The sequence below is a fragment of the Ipomoea nil genome, unplaced genomic scaffold, assembly GCF_001879475.1.
Source record: "Ipomoea nil cultivar Tokyo-kokei standard unplaced genomic scaffold, Asagao_1.1 scaffold3321, whole genome shotgun sequence".
Lineage (NCBI taxonomy): Eukaryota > Viridiplantae > Streptophyta > Magnoliopsida > Solanales > Convolvulaceae > Ipomoea > Ipomoea nil.
In genome coordinates this window covers 4183542-4206510 of record NW_017619749.1, presented here as the reverse complement: position 1 = coordinate 4206510, position 22969 = coordinate 4183542, and the positions used below count along the sequence as shown (strand labels likewise).

The following is a 22969-nucleotide window of genomic DNA, read 5'->3' as shown; positions in this document are numbered from 1 at the left end:
AATTTCATAACACAAAATATATACACATGAACCAAGATCCATAGTATAGTGTGAACCTTAGTCCATAGTATAAGGATAGGGTTCTGAAGATTTAAGATTATTCTAGCGTAAGTTGGAAACTTAATGGATTTAAAAAAAATGTTTGGACTATTTTAATTAGATCACTTACGCTCAACTCTTATTTTTTCATTTAATTATTTTTTGTAATTTTAATAATTTAATCACTTTGAGTGTTTTGTTTTTTTTTCCTGTTCTTTTTAACATGTGGGAGATTCATTCAATGAGGAGGGTGGGTTTAAAATATGGATTAAATTGGTAGGTAGTAGAATTGGGTTAATTAACGTAATTGGATACTAATATTTTAGAGAATTTGACCATGAAAAACTAAATTAAAATTGGCAATGATGTTAAAATATATGGATCAAGTAGATAATAAAAAAGAATTCAGGCAAAACAATGTATAATAATGCTTTTGTAAAATAGAGAAACATTTTTTTTAACATTTGAGTAAAAAAACATTCATGAATTAGTTTTTAATAATTAGCAAAAAATTGTGTAAAACCATCTCATGGATACTTGTTCGTCGCAAATTAAGCTGTGCAACCGAATGCACCTTGCAAGGTGCATATGGTTGCAAAACGGCACCGTTTTGGTTAAAAAAACGCGCGTCCCACTTAAAGAAGAAATCAGGTTCGATTCCCGGCAATAGCATTTTTATATATCCAGAAATTCATAACTATATATCAACAATTTCATAACTATATATCCACAGTGAATGAATGAAGTAAAAATCCACAATAAATGAATGAATGAATGAATGAAGTAAAAATTCACAATGAATGAACGAAATATCCACAATATATGATTGAACTAAATATCCACAATGAATGAACTAAATATCCATAAATTCATAACTATATATCCAGAAATTCATAACTATATATCCACAGTGAATAAATGAAGTAAATATATCTACAATGAATGAACTAAATATCCACAATGAATGAACTAAATATCCATAAATTCATAACTATATATCCACAAATTTATAACTATATATCCAGAAATTCATAACTATATATCCACAATAATGCTATTGCTGAGAATCGAACCTGATTTTTTTTTTTTTTTAAAGTGGGACGCACGTTTTTGTCAAAACGACGTCGTTTTGAACCGTATGCACCATGCGTATGGTACATTCGGTTGCACAACATAACTATTGCTTGTTCGTGAGCTGGGTCGGAAAAAGATGAAATATAATACTTATACTATTACTAAATGTAATACAAATTAGGAATATAATGTTTATTACATTTTAGGGAAAATGTAATACTTTTTACATTTTGATATAAAAATATTAATTTTCCTTTATAAGTGCAGTATTACTTATAAGGAAAAATATAATATTTTTAATAAAAAAATAATACTTTTACATCAAAATATAAAAATGTTAAATTTATTTTAAAAAGTATTATGATTTTTCTTATAAGTAATAAATATTTTATTCATGATGTAGTATTACATTTGCTAGTATAAGTATTACATTTGCATACTGTCTCGATCCAATCCAATTTGTTTCACGGATAAAAATATGTGAGACGGTGTCACAAGTGTTTGACTAATTATAGTTTAAGAAAATAGTGAAGCAATAAAGCACCATTTCTCCTAAATTACTTAATGATTAAAATAAAATACCTGTTGTTAAAAAAATAATAATAATAAATAACCTGTTCGCTGACTAATCCATGATCCATCCTCGATGTCTTCTCTCTCTTTGGAATTTTCTCGCCATAGCCCATATTGACTAACCAATAAGATATATTAAAATGCCAACTTAGTCCAAACTCCATACCCTCACCAAAACTTATCATGATTGTACCTTACACCTTACAATATGTAAAACAACACTCATATTCTCTTATTCAACCTTTGACTTTACGTTTTTTTTTTTTTTTTAAAGTTATACAGTGTCAATTGATATTGATTTTTTCTTTTTATCTAATATCAAGATAATTCTATAATATCAGTGCAATTAAGCATACCATTTGTAATTGTAATTGGTAAAAAAAAATACTGATACAAATTGATGTCTTTAAAAAAGTTACATATAAAAATTTAAGGCACAAGTGTCAAATAGACCCATCTATTATTGCGAAGTGTTCAATTCCCACCACGAACTAAATTAAGTGTGAAATAAGCTCATCTACCAGCTAAATTTGTTCAATTGACATTTTTTACAGGTTGCTAGCAGGTTGCGTATTTAATTATTAAAAATAAATAGAATAATTTTTTTTTTTAAAAAAGAAGAGAATATCAGTCACCGGCTGTTTGCGAAAGGGCAGCCATCGGCTGTCCAGCGGTTGATATTCTTTTTAAATTTTTTTTTATTCTATTTATTTATTTATTTTTAATAACTAAATATGCAACCGGCTAGCAACCTGTAAAAATGCAAATTGAATAAATTTAGCTGATAAATGGACCTATTTGACACTTAATTTAGTTCGTGGTGGAAATTGGGCACTTCACAATAGTAGATGGGTCTATTTGACACTTGTGTCAAAATTTAAAGATGAAATATTATTTAAATGTCTATAAAGTTTTTGTCTTTGTTCCTAGATCAGCGAATAAGCTTGCCCATGTCTTGGCCAGGGCAGCTCGTTCTAGTACTGATTCCTCTGTTTGGTTGGATTCTATTCCTTCTTGTATTGCTTCTTTGATTTAATAAAATTTTATGAATTCCTTTCAAAAAAAAAAAAGTTTTTGTCAAGGAAAAAAATCATTAATTTATATCATTTTCCAAATAAAAAATAAAATTTATACACGTATCTATCAATCTATTTTCCAAATAAAAAGTGTTCTTACAGCCTCCGCGGGCGTAGGGTCCATAGCCATTAGCCAGGTTCCACGAACCTTCTGAGCAAAGTCAAATTACATTTTACCCCTTTAGTCTCTCTACAATATTTTGACTACTAAACCACGGCGACTGCTGTTAGTCACTTATTAGTCCACAGCCTCCCGCGTTCGGGTTATCATCAACCCGACGATCATTCTTCTCTCCCAATTCCTCCTCGTTTCGCTTCTCAACCTCTAGGGTTTCCGATCACTCTCCAGTTTTTACCTGATTATCTTACTTTTTATTTATTTTTTTATTTATTAAAAGTATTTGTTGATTATTTCTAGTTTATTTTGAGCACAAATTTTTGTGGATTGAAAATATGGTGATGGAGGTGAAGATTACATCAAACTCGTCATCATCGGCTTCCCTTTCCGACCAGAGGTTCCCGCCGGGGTTTAGGTTTCATCCTACGGATGAGGAGCTGGTGTTGTATTACTTGAAGAGGAAGATCTGCCACAAGAAGCTCCTGCTCGACGCCATCTGCGAGACGGATGTGTACAAGTGGGACCCGGAGGACTTGCCTGGTATTTCTCTTTCTCTGATTATATGGCTGTTGATTGGTTTTATCATGTGCGGTTTGTTCGTACCAGTGTATTGATTTTTACTTTTTTGAGATAGAAGCTTGGTGATTTTCTGTTTGGATGGTATATCGGTGTTTGATGGTTTTGTTTTGTGAAGTAGGGTTTGCTTTGTCTGTTATTTGCACCTTTGCTTGTTATATGTCTGGATCCTTTTGTGGTCTAATGTTTTCATGATCGAGTTGTTGATTTCATTTCGGTGGATTTGGCTATTACCGTAATTGATTTATATATGGCTTGAATGAAACTGTAAACAATTAAAAGTCAACTATGGTATATAGAGCTGATCTGCATCTTTAGATGTGCCATCATGGTTTCCCTTTTCTGGAGTTAATTTGGTTGATTGACTAGGTGTGTTTAAAGTGTTGTCTAGTTGACTCATGTGAATTTTACAGAACTTGATTTCGCTGTAATGCTAAATTTGCATTTGGTGTTTATCCTTTTACCCCTGACCTGTAAATAAATACTCCATATCTTTTTGGAATTGCAAGTGAGGAAGAAATTAGAGATGGTGATCTTAATTAATTGATGCCTAGAAGAAACTGTTTTTTTGTTTTGTTGTTGTTTTTTTTTTGTTTTTGTTTTTGTTTTTGTGGACAGATGGAATAGCTAGTTATTTTTATGCATGTTAATTTATTTAGAACACATTTGGGTGCAATTGTCTAATTTGAAAAAGTCAGAAACTAGTTACCACTCTTACTAATGTACATACAGTGAGTAATTACATTGGAATTTGTATGTTCATCATTTTTGGCAGAAAGCCAGAAACCACTCTCCCATATCATATAGCTTAGCAATCTTGTTTCGAATATTTTCATTAATAACAATTCATGACCTATATTTCATTATTCAAGTTGATCAATTGTGTTTTTTTTGCCCACTTAATTAACTAATTTCTGAAATTTCCAATATGCAGAGTTGTCAAAGTTGAAAACTGGCGACAGGCAATGGTTCTTCTTTAGCCCCAGGGATCGCAAGTATCCAAATGGAGCCAGGTCTAATAGAGCAACCAAGCATGGCTATTGGAAAGCTACTGGAAAGGATCGTAGCATTACATGCAACTCTCGTGCTGTAGGTGTTAAGAAGACCCTGGTCTTTTATAAAGGTCGGGCACCAACTGGTATACGAACAGATTGGGTGATGCATGAGTACACACTGGATGAGGAGGAATTCAGAAGATGTGATAGTGTACGGGACTACTATGCACTTTACAAGGTCTTTAAGAAGAGTGGGGCTGGTCCCAAGAATGGGGAGCAATATGGAGCACCTTTTAAAGAAGAGGACTGGGATGATGATGAATATTTGAACCCCAAATGCTCTGTTGACCAGAAGAAATCTAGAAATCCAGTGAGTGATATTCCACCAATTGAAAACCCAAAACTTAATGTTCCATTCCAGTACCCAAAAGATGATCTTGACGGATTCCTGAACCATATTGGAAATGAGCCTCCACCGCTTATGCAACCACTCTCTATAGATTACAGTTATGACTTGGAGCACCTTATAGGGGAGGAGGATAGTGAAAGTACTTTGCTGGATCAATCCTCAAGGGAGCTTAATGTGACCGAGCAAACTGCCTTGCAACAATACAATGTTCAGGCAAGCTTTGAAGTGACAGAATCTGGCACATCGCAGCCACTGTTGCACGAAGCATCTGAGGTCACATCTTCTGCTGTCTGTAATGAGCAAACTCAAGCTGTGGAAGAGGATTTCCTTGAAGACTTTCTGGAGATGGATGATCTTCTTAGTACAGAACCCGATATCCATAAATTTAATATGCCAGTGGAGAAATCAGACACCCAACTGCTTAATGATTTTGATGGGTTGAGTGAATTTGACCTGTATCAAGATGCAACAATGTTTCTTCATGATGTGGGGACAAGTGAAGGGGGACAGGCTGCTGAATCATATGTGAACAATGGCACTGTAAACCAGACCTCCAATTACTTCAGTGATTATCCTGAAATTGTGAACGACCAGCAGTTGTATTTCAATGAGGGCAATGAAGTCAGTGATCAACTGTGGATGCATGACCAGAGTTCTGACATCTTTTTCCCTGATGACATAAATCAGGGGGCCATCCCTTCAGGTACTGAAATTGTTGCAAGCAGCAATATTTGCACTTTTTCCTGGCTTGCACCACACTGATGATATTAACATTATATTGTGCTTTAAAGATTTAGTGCAAACTGTATTTATTTTGACTGACTTTAAGGAGCTCTTGGACAGATGGATGGCATCTGACCATGTCATCTTCCAGACGGCAAGAACTCTTTTGCCCAAGTGGAAATGGGAGAGTTTGAGCCAAGTTGAAGAGCTCTTCTGCTAATGTGTTGGTGTTATGATTTTTTCTGTCTTTTTGTTTAGGGTCTTATTTTGATCAGTTTTGGTATGTATAGGTGTGGGTTATGATAATAATTTCATGAATCATCCTGCGGGACCAAACCCAATCCAGACCGCCAGACAGGATGATGCTACAAACTCAAGCCTATCTTCTTCTCTATGGGCCTTTGTGGAATCTATACCAACCACTCCTGCTTCAGCTGCAGAAAGTGCTTTGGTTAATAAGGCCTTTGAGCGAATGTCTAGCTTTAGACGATTAAGAATAAATGCCATAAACATGAATATTGCTGCAGGTGCAACTTCAAGGAGTGCAAGCAAATCTAGGAGCGGAATCCTCTGTTTTTCTTTACTTGGAGTGTTGTGTGCTATCTTATGGGTGTTCATAGGGACATCGTTCTGTGTCATGGGCAGATGTGTATCTTCATGAATTTGTAAATAGGAAGTATTGCAGTTAGCATTTAGCATTCTGCACCGCAATGAATGGCTAATATAGAGTAATGAAATGTTGATCTAATTGATCACAAAACCCATATGCCCTCTTGAATGCCTTTCACTTTTGCCGTTATCTCTTCTCTATTAACCATATTCCAACATTTGGAGGCCTTGCATGTCAGAGCTTCAATGGTCCATAATTTTGTGTATAAATAAAAAGTACATTATTTGTGTACATAAAGACATTATTTGAATACTGAAAGTATATTATCAAATAATGTATATTCAATATACAATTAATATACTTTAAGTATATTAAAAATGCACCTTGTATTTAAGAAAAATATATTTTTTAAATATTAAAAGTATATTATTTTGTATAATGTACATTCCATACATAAATAATGTTGAGATAATAATTTACCGTTATCACTTCTAGTCTTACTGACGAACACCTAAATGTGTAAATAAAAGTAAAATACAATCACTTTAAGAAAAAAAAAAAAATTACAATCACTTTGCCACTGAGAATATATGTTAGAATGTGAAGAGGGGGATGATTGCCATCGTCCCTAATTGCGGATTGCGTCCAAGAGTCGGTACTGATCCTTTCAGTGGAAAACTAAAAATGTTGAAGCTACAAACAAAACCTTAAGGGTGCGTTTGGATTACTAGGAATATTAGATTCATGTGTTTAATTTAAAATTAAGATACGTAAATAAGACAACTGTACTAAGATAAATTGATTAAAATGTCAAAAGCTCAAAATTAGTAATAAGACAAGAATGTGAAATTACCTAAGAATTGAAGAGTATCTTGCATTCCCTTCCAATAGCTAAAAACTTAATGTGGAGGTTATATGACATTCCCTGAAAAAAATTATATAACCTGAACAAAAAATGAGAATCTTATATTCCCAAGCAAATATAACTTTATTTATCTTATATAACTTGAACCAAACACCCCTAACAGATTTGGAAAAGCGTTCTCAACTTAAAAAATGACAAGATCAGCAACGTGGGAAACTCTGGTTGATTTCACATTCTATCTCCCCTACTCCGCGGTGCACAGGTGATTATTTGATCTACTCGTAGAATCATTTCAGCAGCCTCGGTTGCAGAGAGCAGCACTGCATGTTTTACTTTGAATGCTTCAGATATCCCCAGCTCTGCCATGTCTCCAACCTGCAATGGTACGAACACTCAAAACTAAACTAAACTAAACGAGACCAAGGCAAACAGCCAAGTAAAATCCTTTGAATATGACATGATACTCACACATCCGGAGATGACATCAATCCCTGCACTACATCCATCTGTGTGGTGTTCAGCACGGAGTTGAGCAATAAGTTCGGCACTGTCCAAACCAGCATTGTCCGCAATAATTGTTGGAATGGCCAAAAGCGCACGGGAGAAAGCTTCAATTGCATGAGATCTTTTTCCGGGAGTCTTCTTAGCCAGCTCATCAACTGCCTTTGCCATCACCATTTCAGGCCACCCACCGCCATGTAGTACCCTGCTGTCATTCACCGTCTGAGACAGCACACACAAAGCATCATGCAGCGATCTTTCAGCTTCATCCAGTACATGAGGGCTGCCAAAGAATTAGGGAAAAGGTTACTAATTGCATGAATCAAAATTATCAACCATGGAATCGGGAAACAAAGTTAACTGCCAAAAAATGAAACAAAGAAATGGCATACTATAAGGTGAATGAGATCATTACAAATAAGCTTATGTGGCATAGTAGCAAGACAACAATAACCCTCTGGAGACAAAGTTGAAAGTAGAAGGAATGAGGTAACTGCCAAATACCTTGCACCCCTCAGAACAATTGTACATGCCTGACCCATGCCGACCCCAGAAAAGTGGATCAACTTGTCTTCACCAATCATGATTTCCTCGATAAGTTTACAGTGTCCCAGCTTAACTGACTCTGGATTATCAAAGGTGGATGCAATCTCACCACCTGTGACTAAAGCCAGGCGCTCAATGCCATCAAAATCAGCATGTTCTATAGCAAGAATCCCAGCATCAGCAAAAAGTTCCTCTGGGAAGTTATAGATCAGCTGTCTGTTAACAAAACAGTTTATTCCATGGCTGATAATCTTTTGCACCTTCCCCTTCATTTTTTCCTTTTCAGCAGCTTCTAGCTCAGCAACTTTTGCCATGGAATCCACACGAACACGTGCACCATAAATCTTTGCTTTATCTGTATCCATTGCAGTATTAGCCACCAGGATTTTTGCATTTTCAATTCTTTTAGGTTGGCCAAGACCGATTTTCTTGTCCAGAATAAACCTACAAATAAAAACATATATTAAAAAGAAAATTATAACGTTTGTTTGCCAACAACAAAATACAGAGGAAAGGCTGGTGAAAGAAAACACAGAAGTGCATAATAAAAAGTTAAATATTTTAGAATCAAACTAAGGTCTGGCTTAAATGCCTACAACTATTTTATAGCGAGCATAAGACATGAAAGCTATAAGCAATTCTTGCACTTAAGGGCACAGATAGATGAACACCAAGATCACACAAAGATCTCAACTTTTAGCTTTTATGAACAGAAGTTCAAGCCACTAGCAACCAGTTAAACAGGTACTACTCCAAGGTGAAAAGTTTATCAACTAAAATTCTGCAAACTGTAGATACCACCAACATACATGAATTAATAGAAACTATTTAACAGTAAGAACAATATTTCTGAACATTTTAAAGATTAGACGACCAACCCCTCATCTAAGAATGAATCCGTAAGTGAACCTCCAGGCTTTTTAATAATCTGGATTGATTCGAGGTTGGTGCTGCCCTGTCACATTGAACCAAACAATCAAACAAATTTAAACTTCAAGCTACTAAAACAAAATTAAGTGAAGAATCATATCATTTTTCTGTTTTTAAATAAACTGTAGAAATAATATTAACAAGTATGAACGGATGAATAGAAAAAAACGTTTAAATATAAGAGAGACAAAAAACACATATTTTCACACTGTGAGAGAGAAAGATGGTAGGTGAACACATTAAAAAAGACTTGTGTTTAGATGACATCTTAGGCCAAATAAATAGTTGGGGGCCTTCATCAGTAAGAGAAAGAGATTTGGTGACTTAAGAAGAAAATTAAAATATGCAGCAGGACTATATACCTTCAACCTCATAACAGCATCGACGGCAAGCTTTGCAAAATGGTCCTTATCTTGAGACAAAATCTTGGAACTCAAAGTAGTCATTGCAATTCTCATCAAGTCTGATCTGAATTTCTCTGCATCACCCAGCAGCATCACAGAACAGACTTGTCAATAAAATTTTGAAAACCACGAAGAGAAATTATCAACATAAATAGTGCTTAACCACACCATAGCATGACCAATTAATCCATGATTCCATATTCATGCTTATTTTGAATTGTCACAGATCATTGAAAACAAATCATCAATTGGATAGATAGCAATAAAACAATAAAGAAATATACTCGATTTTAATTCACATCATAACTCAAGCATATATACCTGCATCCTGTCTGTTATCTACAACTTTCTCTAACAATGCATTGCGTGCACATTCAGCTGCCATCCGAAAACCTACAGTTAAAGATAAAAATAAATAAAAAGATGAATCAACTAAGCATACAACCTGATTTAAAGGGATTTGCAATGAATCAATGATGCATTGAACACACCTGAAATAATTATCATAGGATGAATCTTTGAATTTATGAGCTTTTCTGCCTCGCTCAAAAGTTCCCCAGCCAAAACAACTACTGAAGTTGTCCCATCACCAACCTCATCGTCTTGGACTTTTGAAATGTCTAACAAAGTCATTAAGGTTCTTGACATATAATAGACAAATCAACATTACTCTTCTCTAGTTCTCTACTTTCTGCATCGTTCAACTTTTAACAGTATGATCTCTGTCACTTTTCTATTTTGGTCCATTTCCCAGGAGCCACTAGGAACATAGAGGAGTCTTGGAAGTCCACTTCAATTTGAAAATTCATAATGGATTAATGACACCATAAAGGCATAAACAATCCCTCTAAATTAAAAGGATTTGATTTACATTAGCAACACAAAGACCAGTGAGCCCAAAAGTTTTCCAGCAAAATGACTAACAGCAAGATTAAGGATACCAACAAGAACTTTAGCAGCTGGGTTATCTATATGGAGGGACTTTAGGATGGTTGCACCATCATTTGTAACTGTAACACTGTGACCCCTGCCAGTTGATTGTAAAATCTTGTCCTGTTAAACAAAAACAAACAGCAAGAATTTAAACCAAAGTTACCAAACTTTAACATCTTGTTTGAAACTATCAAACGAAAATTGGAAATGAATTTTTACCATTCCTTTTGGCCCTAAGGTTGTCTTCACCAAATCAGCAATTGCCATTGCCCCCACAAAGGATGCCTAAAATCAGGGATAGAAAAGCAGATATAAGTCACACTAGTAAAACAAGTAATACCTACAGCCGGCAAGAAAATTAAAGCACAATATCTGAGAGAAATCTACAAACATAGCAACAGCACATCCATCTCCTTATTTCCTATGGAAGAGTCTAATATGATCAACACTTAAATATTTTATAATGATTTTTTTTTTTTTTTGGGTATAGTAATTCTTCTACTTCCTTAAAAGATTACTCTTATGACAGAAGCTCTACAATATTTCCTTAATCAATTTACATCTAAACTGTACAACTACGTTTCGGAATGTGAGAAACTGATATCATTTGTCAAGTGTGATCCTCATTTAGCAAACATTACAACAATTGTAAAGTCATTTAATGAGTAACCTTAAGAAAAAAGTCATAGGACTCATGATCTACGAGTTTTAACCAATTGCGTTGTCAGAGCATCTCGTCCTACATAAATTTAAAAATAAAGGGAGCCAAAGATTAGTTTGTTAACATAAAACTTACCATTCGAGCTCGCTCGCCCTTTTCTTCGGAAGCTTCATCTTTTAAAATTTTACCAACCTTGGAGAAAATAAAAATAGATCAAGATGTACAAATAATCAGAAAATAAAGAGATAAACGCAGTATTAATGTGGCATTGAAAATGTAGCAGCGCCTAAAGACCATACCGCCATGGGAATCCAAGCACTGAGGTCTGAGAGATGAAGGTGGAATGAAGCGGGGATTTTACGTAAAACTGTTGAATCAATCTCTGTGGTTGTAAAACGTAAATTGAAATAGGCGTGTAATTTCCTTAGTTCATTAAGGGTAAAGTTGTCTTGTAACAAAGGATAGGCCCATCTCGCGACCCGCACTGACTTTTCCCAATCATTCTTGCATGGAACATGATCCACACAATTGTTTATATCATAAATAAAAAGTACATTTTTAATATACTAAGGGTACATTATTTATGTATATAATGTACATTTTTTGAAAGTACATTTTTAATATATTAAGGATACATTATTTTATATAATGTACCTTCAGTACAAAAATAATATACATTCAGTACAAAAATAATATACTTTTAATACATTAAAAATGTACCTGATATTCATGGTCCACACAATAATTTGTCATCTTTTCCTTGTTTTGAATTTACATACTTATTACATGCGCGCCCTTTCCTAATTCGAAATTGGACATACAACATTCTCTTTTTAAATAAGGGTCAAATAGGCGACTTTGTACACCAAATTGTAATTAGACATCGAACTAAAAAAAATACAATTGGGTCCTGTTTGGTAAAATGACTGTTAGCTGATTGTGTTACTTAGAGGGTATAAATAGTTGATAACATTAGCTGATTGTAGAAACGTGTTTGGTAAATTAGCTATTAGCTGATAGCTGTTTGGTATAATTTTTTTTTCTCAAAAAGCTACTTGAAAAAATTGCTTGGAGTAGTTTTTTGAATTTTAGCCTTTTGGAGTTGCAAAAAGTTAATTAACCAAACATTTATATTGATATTTTAACTAAATCAAACAATTAATAATGGTCAAATAAACCAAAATTGCCTATAGGCCAATTTTTTACCAAACAGGGCCTTGATCTTTTAACAACATAAACTCATGCAATTTAATTAAAAATGACATGTTTACCTAAAAATGCACTGACATGGCAGTTACAAATTTTAGAAATAATTTTAAATAAAATAATTAATTAAAATTTTAAATAAAAAAATTAAAAAAAAAAAAACAAAACAAAAAAAACAAGAACTGCCGGCCAGCGACAAAGACCTTCATCTCCATAGTAAGGAGATGAAGGTCCCTTCGTCTCCCTGGTCATAGAGACGAAGTCTTTCCGGGCGGCAGCTCTTGTTTTTTTTAAAAAAAAATAATTATTTATTTAAAATTGTTTAAAATATTTACTTTTAAAATTAATAATCGTCACATCAGCATACTTTAGGTATACAGGTATTTTGAGTTAAATTATATGAGTTTGTGTTGTTTAAAAACTCAATTGTAATTTTTTTAGTTTGATGACCTAATTGCAATTTGGTGAGCAGTTGCATGTCCTATTTGACTATTATTTCTTTTCTTTTTTTTTTTTTAACCTTTTGTATACTCTTAAGGCCTTAAGGTGATGTTTGGTTGGATGGAAAATTTGTTTTAAGGTGGAGGAAAATGTTGTTTTTTGATGTTTGGTTCATGGAATTTATTTTTCATTGGAAAATAAATTATTCAAATTTGAGAAAAACAAAATTCTTAGTTCCACATGGGATTTTGTTTCCATGGAAGATTGGAAGTAAAAATGATATGATTTGACTATTTTACTCATGCTTTCTTTCTTAATTATATTACTCTTATTAATTTGTAGTAACATGTATTTCTTTATACTCGTTATTCCTTACAATTTCAAATCTAACTAAACAATAGAATTTAGTATTCTCAATAAATTTTTCCCATCAACCAAACAATGAAATTCATTCATATTCTTAGTAATTATTTTTCTATAAAATTTCAATTCTATTTCCCTTAAAATATTATCCGCAAACCAAACGGGTCCTAATTATAATCGCTATTTGAAAATATGTATCAAATCGAATTATTATCTCGCACCCTCACAGATAATCTATTTTTTTCGGATCATCACGCTTGAGACATCCATCAACTGCATTCTTGAAAATGCCAAAAAATTCATTGCCGATAATGGTTTCCATGCATCTACTAAGGTTTATAGCAACTACGAAGTATTAGTTAATTAATTATGCTCCGTGACATACTACAAAGAAATAGAGGAGCTTAATTGTACATATCTATATTAGTTGAATAACAAATATTTTTAATATGATATAATATAAATTAATTAATTATGAAAATATTATTATGGTAATATTATACATAATTGGTTTAACCAAATCATAAATGAGTCAATTGAATAAAAAAATATTTTAAATATGACACAATATAGACTAACTAGTATTTTTTTCTGTGTGTTGCACGGAATGGATTTGCTATAATATTTAAAAAATATTTGGATCAATATATAATTATATAAATTATAACAACAAATATTATATAGTGCAATTGATGAAATGTGTTTGATCGATTAAGTTTTCTGATGTCATCCTTTCTTGAATTCCAGCAAATAATTGTCCAATTACATATTGTTATAGAAAAGAAAACGAAAAATGATCCATACTTGACTGAAAATGGAAAAAGAAAAATATTATTAATTATTATATTCCTTAATAAGTGTTAGTGATTATTATTCTTTTTTTATTGAATAATAATTATTATTCCTTAATAAGTATTATAATTTTCTAATTGACTGATTATTATTATTCATTAATAAGTATTACTGATTGTTATTCATTTTCTATTGAATGATTATTATTATTCATTAATAAGTATTGGTATTAAAAAAAAAAAAAACTATTGGTATTCCATAACAGGGCGTTTGGTTGGAGGAAGGGAATTACGTGGAAAATGAATTGCAATTCAATGGGAGATAAATTACTGGAATGAAGTGGGAATTTTTTTATTATTATTATAAGGAAGGGGGATACCCTACATATACACACTATTGCCTCAATTGAAGTTCGAACCTTACACCTCCCACTTAGGGGAGCAATCCGATACCAATGGACTACAAGCCACTTGGTTTTGAAGTGGGAATTTAAATTCATGTGTTTGGTTTACAGGAATAAAATTACTGGGAATTTCAATTTCAATGTTTAGTATACATTTGAATTGAAAGGGAATAAACAGTATAAAGTCCAAAATGTCCATAGTTGTTGTCAGGCATCAATTTTAGGTTAAAAAATGGGAGGGTAGTTTTGTCTTGTCATTATCTTTTTTTTTTTTCCCTAAAATCCATGAAAATGAGGGAATTACAATTCCTTCTAACAAAACTAAGGAATTTATTAGTGGTATTTGGAATTAGGTGAGAATTAAGTGGGAATGAAATTTAAATTCCCTCCAATCAAACGCCCTGTAAGTGACTAATGATTATTATTCCTTAAGAAGTATTATCTATTATTATTTCTTTTCTATTGAATGATTATTATTATTTCTTAATTAACTAATTATTATTATTCCTTAATAAGTAATTAAGTATTACTGATTATTATATATAAGGAAACGAAAATTACTTAATAAGTATTACTTATTATTTTTTTATTGAATGATTATTGTTATTTCTTAATAAGTATTATTATTCCCTAATTGATTGATTATTATTATTTCTTAATATGTTTTACTGATTATTATTCTTTTTTTTTTAATGTTACTGGCTCTATTACAATGTAGTATCTGTTCATATACTTTCTCAACCTACTGAAATACAAAGAACCAATAACGCCTCCATTGAAGCTTGAACTCACAACCTTCCAAATAGAAGTCCAACCCGAGTACTATTATTATTAATCCTTAATAAATATTATTATATATTTCCAAATTGAATGATTATTATTATTCCTTAATATGTACTTATTATTATTTCTTTTTTTATTGAGATTATTATTTTCGTTAATACGTATTATTATTTCCTAATTGACGGATGATTATTATTTCTTAATAAGTATTATTGATTTTTTTTATTGAATGATTATTATTACTTTGATAAGTAGTAAAATTGACTAATTGAGGGAGTAGGATTTTTAGTAAGTACAACCCTATAAAATTAGGCAGTGGTCTTCGAAATTTCAATCCTGCTCTGCTTCTCGAATCTCGAGCACTCCACTCACTGAGCAGCTTAAACCACTCGCATAGAAAAATGTCGATCAAAATCGGAATCATAGGGTGCGCCGATATCGCCCGAAAGGTTGCACGGGCTATCAATCTATCACAGAGCGCCACCCTTTACGCCGTAGGCAGCCGTAGTCTCGAAAAGGCCAAGAAATTTGCCGCCGAGAATGGTTTCCCGGCTTCCGCTAAGGTCTACGACAGTTACGAAGCCGTTCTTGATGACCCGGATGTCGACGCCGTCTATATGCCCCTCCCGACGTCTCTGCACGCCAAGTGGGCTGTCTTGGCTGCCCAGAAACAGAAACACTTGCTGCTCGAGAAGCCCGTGGCGCTGAATGCCAAGGAATTCGATACGATTTTGGAAGCATTCGAGTCCAATGGGTTGCAACTTATGGACGGTACCATGTGGATGCACCACCCTCGCACCGCTAAGATGAAGGAATTCATCTCCAATCCGGACCTGTTTGGTGAACTCAAATCGGTACTCAGATTAAAGAAATAAATTCAATGGATTTAAAACCTTAAAAAAGATTCGTTCTTTTTGTTAATAATGGCTTTAGAACTGATGGGTAGTTGATATCTGGTGAACATTACAGGTGCACAGTAGTTTCACATTTGGTGCTGATCCTAACTTTCTTGAAAATGACATTCGTGTGAAGCCAGACCTTGATGGTCTGGGTGCTCTTGGGGATGCTGGGTGGTATTGCGTCAGGTCCATTTTGTGGGCAGCTGATTTTGAGCTGCCCAAATCTGCAATTGCTTTGAGGAACCCTGTGTTCAACAAATCTGGGGTGATTATAGCTTGTGGTGCTTCTTTATATTGGGAAGATGGGAAAGTGGCAACTTTTAAGTGCTCCTTTTTGTCAAACATGACAATGGACGTGACAGCTATTGGAAGTAATGGCACTCTGTATCTTCATGGTTTTGTGATCCCATATGATGAGAAAAAGGCTTCTTATACGACTGGCACAAAATCTGGACTTACTGAGTTTGTGAGAGAATGGGATCCAAAGCCTAGTGAGCACATTGTCACAACAGACACTCCCCAGGAAGTTCTGATGATTGAGGAGTTTTCGAGGTTAGTTGCGAGTATTAAAAAGGATGGCTCAAAACCAGAGAAAAGGTGGCCAACCTTTAGTAGGAAGACTCAGCTGGTTTTGGACGCTGTGAAGACATCGATTGATAAAGGTTTTGAGGCTGTAGAGATTGTGAGTTGAGTCAACATATTTATGTTGCAAATGGTATTAGTGCTGTTCGGCTGAATAAGCAGCTTTATGTGCTGTAATGTTATGTACTCGTCCTACATAAATTTAAAAATAAATGGAGCCAAAGATTAGTTTGTTAACATAAAACTTACCATTCGCCCTTTTCTTCTGAAGCTAGGCTTCATCTTTTAAAATTTTACCAACCTTGGATAAAAAAAAAATAGATCAAAATGTAGAAATAATCAGAAAAGAAAGAGATAAACGCAGTATTAATGTGGCATTATATTGAAAATGTAGCAGCGCCTAAAGACCATACCGCCATGGGAATCCAAGACTGAGGTCTGAGAGATGAAGGTGGAATGAAGCGGGGATTTTAGGTTAAACAGTTTAATCAATCGCCAGTGTATTGTATGCCCTGCCTTCTACTCATACCTTGCATGGGCGAGACATTATTTGCATGAATTCACGTGGTTCTATTAAAATTTAATATCAAATTAAATATTATATCTTGTTGATGATATTATATAAACTGGTATTTGTCCCGTGCGATGCACGGAAAATATGTTATAAAAATATACACTATATGAGTTTATTCATATATAAAATTTTTGTTATTTAATAATTATTATGTGTGAATTCCTGTGATAAAATTATGAACATAAATATATTTACAATTAAAATAATATTTAAGGTGGGTGATTACTACAAATTTTAAACTATATTGAAAATTTAGTACATAGTATTTTTTTTTTTGAATGCTACTAGCTCTATTACAATGTAGTATCTGTTCATACTTTCTCAACTTACTGAAACACAAAGAGAGAGCCAATAACGCCTCCACTAAGGCTCGAAATCACAATCTTCCAAATGGAAGTCCAACCCGGATACCATTAGACCACATAGTCCTGATTAGTACATAGTATTTAATATTATAAATTTTTAAGAACTTAGTAAACTACAATAGTAATTGAATTACAATTTTAGAGTCACCACGGATCAAAATTTCTAGACCTTTGAGATTTCTAACTCTAGATGTAACGTCAATTGTACATCATATAATCTTAATGTTACTAAGCCGACTTGTTGCTTGAATTTAGTCCTCAATATGCACATCAACAATCTTAAATATTAAGCCACATAGCTATGCTATATATTAATTTCAAACTTATGGACTTTGGGGTTGCATGCATGCTTCTTACAGCCATACATTTAATTTTCACATCTTAAAGTAATTTTCACATCTTAAAGTCCATTTAATTTTCACAAGACTTTCACATCTTAAAGCCATATGGTCTTGTGAAAATTAAATGCAACATTCAATTTTCACAAGACCATATAGCTTTATTATATATAGGATAGGATTTATATCTTTTGTATTTATTAATTATTGAATTATTGGTTAATTTTAGTTTAAATTGTTATGTACAAATCATGTCAAATTATATTGTAATACTTGATACTAAATTAAATGATGTTGTGGGGTAATGAGTGTACGAGTATAAAATGTAGTCGTCAAATGATTGAGAGTATGTCATGTAATATGCAATAATAAGAAAAATAAAACAATTATATATTAAAAATGATATATATATATATATATATATATATATATATATATCATTAGTCACTGGTCGAATCCTATTTAAATTTTAACAATTACTTTAAGTAAGTCAAATAAGTTACTTCGGATATTACATGGACTCCCAAACTTCGATAGTTATATCGTAAACTCAGGTCAAAATACACAATTTATATACTGATTGTTTAATTACAATTTACATATTGAATGTTCACAATTTAAATTATGAAGGGAAATGGAATTGAAATTCCATGGAAAATAAATTCCAAGAAAATAGATATTTTCCATGGAAAACAAAATACCTAGGATGAGTTAGGAATTGGTTTTCCTCATTCTTAAGGAAAACTTTTTCCAATGGAAAATGTTTTCCATCCAACCAAACAACATAAAACATCATTTTCCTTCACTTTTAGGAAAACATTTTCCATGGAAAATGTTTTCCATCCAACCAAACACCCCTTAGAGTTTTTTCCCGTTTTGGTCCCTTCACTATTGCTCATTCTCAATTTTGCATTCCGACTTTTAATTGCACCCAATGTGATCCCTTGACTTTAAAAAATTACCCCAATTTGGTCCTTGTTACCTTTTCCATCAACCAGCCGTTAAGTTGGGGGGTATTTTGGTCCATTCATCTGCTTGACCCTAAGGAAATGGGTAATCATGTCTCGGTTTCGCCGGCGATCATCTCTTACCCGGTAATGGAAGGCTCCTCGCTGATTGCTCCGCCGGCGGTTTATGCATCGGCGCAAGAACTCACCGACTCCAAATCGGTGCAACCTAATTTTAATATCACTTGGAAAATGGACATTAATGTTCATTTCTGGTACCTTATTTGTCTCCATTTATGTGATATTGTTAGCAAGTCATTGAATGAACTGTATTTCAACGACAAGATAACCATTTCGGGGCTGGACATGTCAGCATTGACGAGAAAGTTGGCGACGGCGTACTACAAAGATATTGTGGTGAATTCTACCATGGTTACCAGTCTGTTGGAGATCAAAGTTTCCCCGATAGATGATGAAGCTTAGGGCACGAGAAATGTCATCCTTAATGGGCTCGAGGTGTTTAAGATGAATAATTTCATGGGGAGCCTAGACCGAGAATTCGGTGTCTTCCGAAAACGGATGCGCGTTAGCGCAACAACTTCTATTTATTTCACCAAGGAAGACGCGGATGACACGAGAGTGTTGGAGGGTAATAACAGCAACCGTCAAACGGTGGCAGCTGTCGGATTCGCCATGATGTTCGGTTCGTTCGTGGGTGGGGTTGGGGGCGATGCCGTCAAGTGGCGGAAGTGGTCGCAAGACTGGCAGAGGAGGAAGAGTTTCTCGTCGTGGTTGCTTCCCGTCCACGTCGGAGACGCAACTTTCACGAACCCCAACAACAAGACTCCGTCAGGATCACGGTAGAATAACCTTTATTCTCATCAACATCCGATTTGGCAGGTATTTCTCTTTCTCGAAATTGCAGGTAGCTACCAACAACTGGGAGATAACCAAAATCATCGGCATCGGATGATTCGACAATATGTATTTGGGGTTGGTGGACGAGAGAACAACAAAATGATTCTAGTTTATGAATACATGTCTAATGGCCCCTAATGGGACCATCTTTACGGCAATAATTTTCCGTCGCTTTCATGGAACCAACGCCTAGAAGTCTGCATCGGAGCAGCCCTGGACTGCATTACCTGCATACCGACGCGGCGCAGGGAATAATCCACCGGGACGTGAAGAGCACAAACATCTTGCTCGACGAAAACTTGGTTGCGAAAATGGCGGATTTTGGGCTCTCCAAAAACGCATCCTCCAGGTCGGAGAAGACGCACGTGAGCACCTCCGTGAATGGACTAAAATACCCCCAACTTAACTTTTGGTTGATGGAAAAGGTAATGGAGGATCAAATTGGAGTAATTTTTTAAAGTCAAGAAACCACATTGCGTGCAATTAAAAGTCGGAATGCAAAATTGAGAATGAGCGATAGTAAATGGACCAAAGTGAGAAAAAAATCTTTACTCTTATTCACAAGTCCTTGATGTTTGACACTTTTTGAAGATTCACACGATGAAAATTATACTATCCTTAATTGTAACATCATAAAGAAAAAAGCCAAAGAGTAGAATTTAGGATTGATGTCTACATCAACGGGGTGTTTGCTTGGAAGGGAAGAATTAGAGGGGGAAAATGAATTGTAATTCGGTGATAAAAGAATAAGGTGAGAATAAAGTAGAAATTCAAATTACGTTGTTTGGTAGGGAGAAATAGAATTTTGGAGTTGAGAATGAAACAAGTGGTATAAAGACTAAAATACCATTGTGTAATAATAATAGTAATAACAACTAAGGGTAGTAGTGTCGTTTCATTTATTTTTCCTTTCTCAAATTCAACAAAAGGAGGGAATAACAATTTTGTCCCTCCAACCAAAAATGTAATTGGGGCATTAGGTTTTATATAAAAGACAATTATAAAATTGGAAAAAGTGTCAAATTGGCCTCATAAGTAAAGTGGATAGTGCAATTGGGTCCCCTAAGTGAAAAAAGCTTCATTCAGGTTCTCTAAATCGGTAAAATTGTTCAATTAAGTCTAAATTGACATATTTATCAGGTTAAATGCATACGGTGTTGACACATGTCCTTATTTTATTTATTTTATTAAAAATATTATTTATTATAAATTAATAATAATAATAATAATTAAAAAATTTAGAAATTAAAAAAAAAAAAAAAAAAAAAAACAACCATCGGCTGTCCACGCCGGACAGCTTGTAGCTATGTTCCTTCTTCAAGGACAGTCGTGGCGTGTTTTATTTATTTATTTATTTTTATAATAATAATAATTATTATTTTAATTAATTTATAATATATAACATTTTAAATTAAAAAAAATAAAATAAAGACAGGTGTCAACACCATAAGCATTTAACCTAATAAACAAGTCAACTTGAATTTAATTGAACAATTTTACAGATTTAAGAGATGTGATGAAGTTTTTTCACTTAGGAACCCAATTGCACTGTAATTTATGAGGCCAATTTGACATTTTTTCCTTATAAAATTAGGCAGTGGTCTTCGCAATTTCAATCCTGCTGCGCTTCTCGAATCTCGAGCACTCCACTCACTGAGCACCTTAAACAACTCGAATAGAAAATGTCGGTTTCGCCGCCGATCCAAATCGGAATCATTGGGTGCGCCGAAATCGCCCGAAAGGTTGCACGGGCCATCAATCTATCACAGAGCGCCACCCTTCACGCCGTCGGCAGCCGCAGTCTCGAAAAGGCCAAGAAATTTGCCGCCGAGAATGGTTTCCCGGCTTCCGCTAAGGTGTACGGCAGTTACGAAGCCGTTCTTGATGACCCGGATGTCGACGCCGTCTATATGCCCCTCCCGACGGCTCTGCACGCCAAGTGGGCTGTCTTGGCTGCCCAGAAGCGGAAACACTTGCTGCTCGAGAAGCCCGTGGCGCTGAATTCCAAGGAATTCGATACGATTTTGGAAGCATTCGAATCCAATGGGTTGCAACTTATGGACGCTACCATGTGGATGCACCACCCTCGCACCGCTAAGATGAAGGAATTCATCTCTAATCCGGACCTGTTCGGTGAACTCAAATCGGTACTCAGATTAAAGAAATAAATTCAATGGATTTAAAACTTTGTTCTAGTTGTCTCATGTAGTGGTTTAAACTTCACTTTAGTATTTCATTTTTCAATCAATCCTTAAAAAGATTCTTTCTTTTTGTTAGTAATTAGCTTTAGAAGTGATGGGTATTTGATATCGGGTGAACATTGCAGGTGCACAGTCATTTCACATTTGCTGCTGATCCAGACTTTCTTGAAAATGACATTCGTGTGAAGCCAGACCTTGATGCTCTGGGTGCTCTTGGCGATGTTGGGTGGTATTGCATCAGGTCCATTTTGTGGGCAGCTGATTTTAAGATGCCCAAATCTGTAATTGCTTTGAGGAACCCTGTGTTCAACAAATCTGGGGTCATTATGGCTTGTGGTGCTTCTTTATATTGGGAAGATGGGAAACTGGCAACTTTCCAGTGCTCCTTTTTGTCAAACATGACAATGGATGTCACTGCTATTGGAACTAATGGCACTCTGTATCTTCATGGTTTTGTGATCCCATATGATGAGAAAAAGGCTTCTTATATGACTGGCACAAAATCTGGATTTACTGAGTTTGTGACAGAATGGGATCCAAAGCCTAGTGAGCACATTGTCACAACAGACATTCCCCAGGAAGTTCTGATGGTTGAGGAGTTTTCGAGTTTAGTTGCGAGTATTAAAAAGGATGGCTCAAAACCAGAGAAAAAGTGGCCAACCTTTAGTAGGAAAACTCAGCTAGTTTTGGACGCTGTCAAGACATCGATTGAGAAAGGCTTTGAGCCCGTAGAGATTGTGAGTTAAGTGTCCATGTGACTATTGTGTGAACATATTTATGTTGCAAATGGTATTGCAGCTTATAATGTAGTGCTATTCGGCTTGAATAAGCAGTTTATGTGCTGTACCGTTCTGTACTCAATGTTTGTGTTTTAAGATTGTTGATAAAATCCTTGCCAAAAGCCCAATTGAAAATGGGATTCTAAGTATATGAGGCCTCATTTCTCTCGTTGCCCTGATGAGAAATATTGGTTACAAAATTCTCGATGCCTTCTTAGGGATGCTAAACCGAGTTGCTGATAGACGAGCTGTGGAAGGCTTGCATGATGGATCAAAGTCCCGCTATCCGACACCTCAAAAGCTACCTCAATAAGGTACCTCCTCGATCTTTACATTGAGAATTTT

General features: G+C 34.5%; 4 protein-coding genes and 1 pseudogene across 4 annotated transcripts; 4 read left to right on the top strand and 1 right to left on the bottom strand.

Annotated features, from left to right (window-relative positions):
* Positions 1 to 2999: 2999 nt before the first annotated feature.
* LOC109170303 (NAC domain-containing protein 17-like) lies at positions 3000 to 6386 on the top strand. The gene is made up of 3 exons (XM_019319353.1): positions 3000 to 3420; positions 4391 to 5563; positions 5874 to 6386. The coding sequence occupies exons 1-3, from the start codon at positions 3216 to 3218 to the stop codon at positions 6242 to 6244; spliced, it is 1749 nt and encodes a 582-aa protein (XP_019174898.1). The 5' UTR covers positions 3000 to 3215; the 3' UTR covers positions 6245 to 6386.
* Positions 6387 to 7122: 736 nt separating this feature from the next.
* LOC109170304 (T-complex protein 1 subunit beta-like) lies at positions 7123 to 16978 on the bottom strand. Its single transcript, XM_019319354.1, has 12 exons — positions 16946 to 16978; positions 11333 to 11356; positions 11169 to 11225; positions 10592 to 10657; positions 10381 to 10492; positions 9931 to 10059; positions 9761 to 9832; positions 9398 to 9513; positions 8984 to 9060; positions 8064 to 8549; positions 7527 to 7842; positions 7123 to 7433 (listed from the first exon to the last, which is right to left on the bottom strand). Exons 2-12 carry the CDS (start codon positions 11336 to 11338, stop codon positions 7287 to 7289), a joined length of 1584 nt encoding a protein of 527 aa, XP_019174899.1. The 5' UTR covers positions 11339 to 11356; positions 16946 to 16978; the 3' UTR covers positions 7123 to 7286.
* On the top strand, positions 15408 to 22773 carry LOC109170306 (uncharacterized oxidoreductase At4g09670). Its single transcript, XM_019319356.1, has 3 exons — positions 15408 to 15875; positions 15991 to 16614; positions 22590 to 22773. Exons 1-2 carry the CDS (start codon positions 15423 to 15425, stop codon positions 16609 to 16611), a joined length of 1074 nt encoding a protein of 357 aa, XP_019174901.1. The 5' UTR covers positions 15408 to 15422; the 3' UTR covers positions 16612 to 16614; positions 22590 to 22773.
* Positions 18811 to 20102, top strand: LOC109169815 (annotated as a pseudogene).
* LOC109170305 (uncharacterized oxidoreductase At4g09670-like) lies at positions 21247 to 22773 on the top strand. The gene is made up of 2 exons (XM_019319355.1): positions 21247 to 21791; positions 21971 to 22773. Exons 1-2 carry the CDS (start codon positions 21327 to 21329, stop codon positions 22589 to 22591), a joined length of 1086 nt encoding a protein of 361 aa, XP_019174900.1. The 5' UTR covers positions 21247 to 21326; the 3' UTR covers positions 22592 to 22773.
* Positions 22774 to 22969: the final 196 nt, after the last annotated feature.